The sequence below is a fragment of the Mandrillus leucophaeus genome, unplaced genomic scaffold, assembly GCF_000951045.1.
Source record: "Mandrillus leucophaeus isolate KB7577 unplaced genomic scaffold, Mleu.le_1.0 Scaffold570, whole genome shotgun sequence".
In the NCBI taxonomy this organism is placed as follows: domain Eukaryota; kingdom Metazoa; phylum Chordata; class Mammalia; order Primates; family Cercopithecidae; genus Mandrillus; species Mandrillus leucophaeus.
In genome coordinates, this window is record NW_012106142.1 from 309,643 (window position 1) to 317,151 (window position 7,509).

The window sequence follows — 7,509 nt, forward strand, 5'->3', positions numbered from 1 at the left end:
TATGTTTGAATAATTATAAATCATGTTGATTTGTAGGTCCTTTAGAAGACGCTAAAAGTCATTTACAGATTGTAACAGTGAGTGACACAGAGGCTGGAAAATACTGGTGTGACAGTGAGGTCAGAGCATTGATACAAATATGGTCTGATGAAAAAATTAAGCGAATGCTTGAAGGGGTCACAAGAAACAAGAAAATATTTGAGGAAATTGTCAGAAGATTAATGCAATTTGGGATAGACAGAGACTGGAAACAATGTAGTACCAAAAATAAAAAGTTAAAATATGAATATAGCATTTTACAAAGAAAAAATGGCAACCCTCCAAGAAAAATGAGATTTTTTTTTTTTTTTTTTGAGACGGAGTCTTGCTCTGTCGCCCAGGCTGGAGTTCAGTGGCGCAATCTCAGCTCACTGCAAGCTCCGCCCTTGGGTTCATGCCATTCTCCTGCCTCAGCCTCCCAAGTAGCTGGGACTACAGGCGCCCGCCACCACGCCCAGCTAATTTTTTTGTATTTTTAGTAGAGACAGGGTTTCACCGTGTTAGCCAGGATGGTCTTGATCTCCTGACCTCGTGATCCACCCATCTCGGCCTCCCAAAGTGCTGGGGGATTACAGGCGTGAGCCACCGTGCCCAGCCAGAAAAATGAGATTTTATGAAGAGGTTGACTGCATCCTAAGAAAACCAACTCTCAGAACTGCCAAATGGAAACATGGTAACCTTCGAATTGACATTAACCAAAAAAAAAAAAATTCTAGACATTCTTCTTTGCACTTTCATTCAGCAAGAGAAAAACTCTAAAAATAAAATCCTAACACTATCGTATACTCAAATGACCCTTTAAAATCATTAGAAATAGGTACCTAATTTAAGCCAAGAGTTTCAACTTTTTTCTAAACCTTATACCAAAATATTCCTAATTCTTAACTCATTATTTGTCCAACTGCTTAAGTGTTCTTATTTTAGTATACTTGAATACTTGAAAACTAATGTGTTTCAAATGATGTTATATAATGATTTTTTTCCTGTGTTTTTATTTAAGAATTATTTGAAGGTCATAACAAAAGCCAAGGAACTTTGAGCTTCAAGAGAAAAGCACATGAAGATGGTAAGAGCCAGAGAAATGCCAAATTCTTCCACACAGTGAAAAAACTTGTTGCTTTTTCCTGATAACAGAGATAGTTATTCCTGTCCTTGATAAATTAGACTAAACATATTGTTTATGAACTGTATTAGTGCAGAGAATGCTGAGAAATAATTTCTTCCATAGCTCATTGAGTGAAAGTTTCTGCAGGAGCTAGATTTTATATTTTAAAAGAAGAAGAAAGAAAAAAGAGTGAAAGTAACACCATAAGTAAACAAAAACTTGCCCGGAGTTAGGTAACTATTTGGTTATCATGTTCCTTTAAATTGTACTTTACAGTGATTGTTACAATTATTGTTATCAGATGTAAAAAGAAAAAAATCCACAGTTCTTCAAAGGTAGTCAATAATCAATACAACATTTTAATAAGCCTGAAAGTAAGTCAAACTCAGAAGCCAACCTAATAATGGGAGCTGTAATTCCAAAATGACCCACCACAGATATCAGAAAATATAATGCAATATAGCATGTAGAAGAAAATGCACACAAGACTAATAAGAAAACCTGAGTTCCAGTCTCTCTTTGACCCTAATTCCTCAACACAGAGCAAATCACTGCATCTCTCTGGATCTCTAAAATAATCCAGCTTTAATGTCTTATAGATTTATGATTTATGAAATTGTTTTTTAGTTAACACAAAAAATTGAAGAGTAAAACAAAATTTTACAAAGTAAACACACCAAACCCACCATTCAGGACATAAAACTAACTAGCACCTTAAAAGCCTCCCAGTCATTAATCATCCTCCAGCCCCCATAAACATTATCATTATTCTCACTTCTATCACCATAGATTAGTTTGGGATTTATACTATATGTACTTTTCTTTCATTCAACATTGTTTGTGAGATTCACCCATGATTTTACTCATAACAGTAATCTGTTATTTTTTATTGCTGTAGAACAGTCCATTATAAAAAATCAAGCCAGCCAGGTGCAGTGGCTCAGGTCTATAATCCCAGCACTTTGGGAGGCCAAGGCAAGAGGATCACTTGAACCCAGGAGTTCAAGACCAGTCTGGGCAACATAGTGAAACCCCCATCTCGATATTTAATAAATAAATAAACGTACATCCCATTACTTTTTCAAATCTATTTCACTGTTGGACATTTCAGCTGTTTCCAGATTGGGGCTTTTATGAAAAATTGCACGTCTCTCAAAGGACATATGTATGCATTTCTGTTGAGTATATACCCAGAAGAGAAAGGCAGGGTCATAGGGCATAGGTCATAGGGCATGCATATATCCAAGCAGTGTTCTAAGCACTTTACATATATTTAACATATTTAGTCCCAATCACAATCCTATAAGGTAGATACTATCATTATACCCAATTTATAGATGAGGAAATGGAAGCATAGAGAAGTCTAAGCTCTTGAACCAATGAGGTCTCTCTGCCAGGGCAGGGACCACATCTGCCCTGTATGGTAAAGTATTCCCAGTGTCTACCATAGTGCCTTAGTAATGTACTTAGATGTACATTATTCCTATTTGTTGAGCTCCTGCTCAACAAATACATTTTGAATAAAGTATTAGCAAATAGCAAGAATTCCTCTTCCCCTTATAACCTTTTATCTCAAGTGAACTGAAAAGTGTACTTCTCCAAGTATGGATATAAATGCAAGTCAGATAAAATGCTTGTGCCATTAACCCTTAGCAGTTTCTCCTTTCAGGTTAAACGGCTAAGGGTTAACCGCACAAGAGTATCATTCTGAACCCACTGAATTTGAGCATTAGACCTTACAGTATGTAAGTCTAAGCCAACAGATGAGGAAACAGACTCAGAAGTTAGGAGACTTGCCCAAGATTAAACTGGTGTTACTGGAAAACCTGGAGCTAGATTTCAGATTGTATGTTAAGGAGCTCTTCCCAATATTGACCAGAATGACCAAGCAGTGGTACTTGGAGACTTTTGGGGGCAGGTAAATTCTGCTTCAGACTAATGCAAAAAGCTAAGTTTTAAAAAAACAATAGTTAAAAATAGAAGAATTGAAAACACTTATTTTAAATCAAGAATCACTGAATTATAAAATAATTAAAATCAAAGACTGGAACCATTTGCAAGGACACTTAAGTCACTTCCTCAAACCAAAATTTACTTGACTTAGATAAAGGTTATAGATTAAGGGAGTATAAAAGTTAAACACTATAGAAATGTTACATATTTGGTCATTTTCAGTCAAATATGAAAATCAAAATTAAGATATTCCCTGCCTTAATTTGGCATCCCAAAGTAAGTTCTCTGACAAGCAAATCCTGTGTTCTCCACAAAACTAAATGAAGATTAACTGGGAACTAGATCCATAGAAGTTTGACTGAGTGCATCTCTCATTCTCACAAGTGCCTTTCTAGTGGTAATGTTCTGTACTCTGTTTGCAGAACCAGTGTCTAAATCTCTTAAGAAAAGTGCTCCTGAGATCATTACAAATCAGTTTCCTCAAAGCATAATAACAGAACCAAAAGATTCTACAGAATGTTTCTGCAGACAGGAAACCCAACTTCATCAGGTAAATCTTATAAATTTTTAGAAGTAGTATGAAAATGTTTGTCATTGTAAGGTTCAATTCCTAACCTGGAGAACTGATAATTCACTGAAGGGAAGGGCATGGTTATCTCCTAACTAATCAAGGAAAGGCTAACTAGCTGATTCATGGGATAAATCTACAGATGTTTACTAATTCCTTTTATGAAATCTTCAAATATGTCCAGGCCATTCTAGTCTCCATAAAATGTGACTGTGTTTTAAAGATGAAAATGTTTATTCTAAGAAGGGGTGTCTGGTTTGTTCAGAACTCCGTAAGCTACTGAAATGATGTTTTCAGGACCAAACCAGCATTTGGTGATTATATGAATCAGGCATGAACATACCCATACACATGCATGCACAGTTTACAGCTAAGAGGACATTTGAAAATTCCCCTACAGAAAGCAGAGCTACGGAATAAGTCTGAAGATAGCGAGCACTACTAAAAAGGGGGGGAGTACATCTGGATGAACCCATCTGGGTTAAATATCCAGTGCATGACTGACTTAACTAATTGATACTCTATTTATTTTTATATGAAATGGGTAATATACCTTCCAGGTATTCTGTTAACCCCAGGACTAAATGTTTCCGATTAGATTATGCACAAGACAAAAAACTGAACCAAATACAAAGCAAAAGTTACAGAAATCTCACCTTCTAGATTCCATCTTCTTAAAGATAAGGTTGGCCAGGCATGGTGGCTCACACCTGTAATCTCAGCACTTTGGGAGGCTGAGGCGGGTGGATCACTTGAGGCCAGGAGTTCGAGACCAGCCTGGTCAATATGGTGAAACCCCATCTCTGCTAAAAATAGAAAAATTAGCTGAGTGTGGTGGCGGACACCTGTAATCCCAGCTACTCGGGAGGCTGAGGTACGAGAATTGCTTGAACTTGAGAAATGGAGGTTGCAGTGAGCCCAGAACATACCACTGCACTCCAGCCTAGGTAACAGAGTGAGACTCTGTCTCAAAAAAAAAAAAAAAAAAAAACCAAACAAAAAAAACAAGAAGATAATGTATAAGAAATAAATTCCTTCATCAAAAAGGAAAAAAACCCAATCAAACCTTTTTGCAGTTGTTTTAAAACCAGTGAGTGAATGAGGGTGAGAAAGTGAAAACAGAGCTTTCTGCAACAGACCACCACCTCTCAGGGTACAGTATATAGATACAAAAAACTAACTAAACTAAAAAAAAAAAAGTTAGGTCTTAGTTTTATTCTGGCCCTTATCTATCAGTTTAGAGCAGCAGATAATTGTATTTCTAAGACATAAGGCAGTGTCACTGTTCTTCCAGTCAGAATCAGTCCTCCCAAAGGATGAGCACTATAGCTCATGCAAAATTTTAAATTGATTATGGGTGAGAACCAGCCCTCTTTGTGCACCTTAATGATTCTATGCCTACACAAGAGAAATTTTAAATTGTTTTTCAGTAATACACTTGTTCCTCAAAACCACATAATCACATAATTATTGCCCTTATCTGGTATTATTTAATCTTATAATTCTTTTACAGAAAAGCAACTATAGAAAACAGATATATGTAACCAGGAATCAAATTGTATTCATTAAAAAAACAAACAAACAAAAAAAACCCCCACAAAAACCCATAACCATGAATACCAAGTATTTTCCTAAAATGGGTACTAAAACTACAACTAGTGCTAATATGTAAGTTTTTCTAAAAAGTCTCTTTTTCTTCAGGCACACACTTAAAGGGAAGGAGAAAGGGGAATGAAAATTTCTTGGATAACTTTGGCAAAAAAGTAAATATAGTGAAGAACAGTTCATATATATTTTCTACAGACCACCAGGCAACCCTAAAGACCTCTAGATTCTCCCCCACCCCCATGACAGAGTATCCAAAATAACTTCTTTTTTTTTTGAGACGGAGTCTCGCTCTGTCGCCCAGGCTGGAGTGCAGTGGTGTGATCTTGGCTCTCTGGAACCTCCATCTCCCGGGTTCAAGCGATTCTCCTGCCTCAGACGTGCGCCACCACGCCCAGCTAGTTTTTGTATTTTTAGTAGAGACGGGGTTTCACCATGTTGGCCAGGATGGTCTTGATCTCTTGACCTCGTGATCTGCTCACCTCGGCCTCCCAAAGTGCTGGGATTACAGGCTTGAGCCACCGCGCCTGGCCATAACTTCTAAGAATGTTACAAACTAATGTGGCTCACAATTACCACATAATCAAGAGTTTACTTTCTCCTTGGATTATATAACTAATTTTCTCAATAATTTTTTTTTAAACAAGAAATCTATTATGGTCAACCCACAATTATCCAAGATTGGAGTTATGCAAGTTAAAAATATTCTTTTTGATGCTTCCCACATTCTCAGCTCTTTAGTAAACAAGGAATACACAAAATGTGAAACTGAAATTCAAGTATTTGGGACAATGAAAACAGCAAAAAGTACTTCTAGTTTAAGTTTGGTTGAGGGAAAGCTAATTATTTGGAATGCGTTTATACATGGTGCACCCATTTTGCTGTTAAGTGTTATTGCCAAGTTCCTTAACTGTAGTAGAAGTTGTTACTACTGTATTGCCTTATGGAAACTGTAATACTTTCAGTGAGAATATCAAACCTAGGTTTTTCTTATCCTAGTGTAATAATTTATATCAACTTCCAGTTAAGTCAGGTAGTAAGAAAAGGAAAGATCACCGAAGTAATTTTTTTTTTAACTCGAAGGGATCTCTCAATTTTTCAAAATCAAGTGTATGGATCTTGGCATAGAGACAATACTCCCCTGTCCCCCTTTTGAAGAAGGGAGTTAATTTTTGTCATATTACCAAGGTTTTCATTCATTACAAGACGTCTACCAACGAATCTTTTCCAGATGCATTATTCCCTATGGTTGGTTTATTTTCACTTAATTTATATGAGATCTACTACCGGTAGTTATTCTCAACATCAACTAGTCATCTTTCCCTGGGTCTGAAGTCTAGGATCCTCAAATTCCCAGAGCGATAACTACTTTCAAATCCATAATCTGCTCAATAGCTCTGCCCTTGCAAACAAAAGCTTGTGGTGGTTGGAGGCCCCGCGCGAAAACCTTTAGGTGTTCAAGGACCTGGACTGGCCGCCACGCCACACTAGCCTATTTACAGGAGCAACCACAGGCTCGGGGATACTAGAACCCGCATGCAGTCGGGGAGGAGCCCTGACCCAGCTAGACCAAGCAAACCGGCGCTTTACAAGCTGGCCAGCCTCTGGAGGGGTGCACAGACCGGGGGCGGAGAAGCAGAAAGCCCCTAAAGGGCATGAGTGGCTGGGAGGGTGGGCAGGACAGGCTAAAGTTCATGGAAGCGAGGTGCCCCTCGTGCACGCCTAGGCAACCCGGTCGATGCCACAGGCAGGTACCGGTTCAGGTCGGAGAGGTCGGTCCTCCCAGCCCTCGGGCGCCCATGAGAACGCCTACTGAAGCGGCTCGGAGAGATGGAAACGCACGCCTCCGCCACCGCCACCCCCACCCTGTTGCTTACCGGTGCTGCAGCCCCACGAGTCCCAGAGTGATCACATGCGGCACATCCAGCTGCGTGGGCCACTCTCCTGAGGCGATGCACCCGAACACGCCACATTCCTCTCGGACCCCCAACTCCTCCAGCTCCATGTCGCCGCCGAAAGCACGTGGAGGGACCTGCCGCTGCGGCCAAGGTGTAAGCACCAACCAGCCGCCAGCTCAGCCCGTGGAGCTCAGCAGCTCGCGCTCGCCTCAGGCGCTTCCTTCCCGAGGCTGGCCCCAACTACTGCGGCGGCGCGCGCTGTCCCTAGGTGGCGTGGCCAGCTCGGCCCTGCTCCGCCCCCTCCGAGCCCACCAACAAGCGAGGGCGGAGGGGCGGTCTCG

The 7,509-nt window shown here is 39.8% G+C and overlaps 1 protein-coding gene across 1 annotated transcript in view; it reads right to left on the bottom strand.

Moving 5' to 3' along the window:
* The window catches only part of PPAT (phosphoribosyl pyrophosphate amidotransferase), a 42,370-nt gene extending 34,936 nt beyond the window's left edge, over positions 1-7,434 (bottom strand). Inside the window, exon 1 of the mRNA XM_011998439.1 lies at positions 7,148-7,434. Coding sequence (XP_011853829.1) covers positions 7,148-7,275 — 128 coding nt within the window. The 5' untranslated portion in view covers positions 7,276-7,434. The remainder of the gene's footprint in view (positions 1-7,147) is intronic.
* Positions 7,435-7,509: the final 75 nt, after the last annotated feature.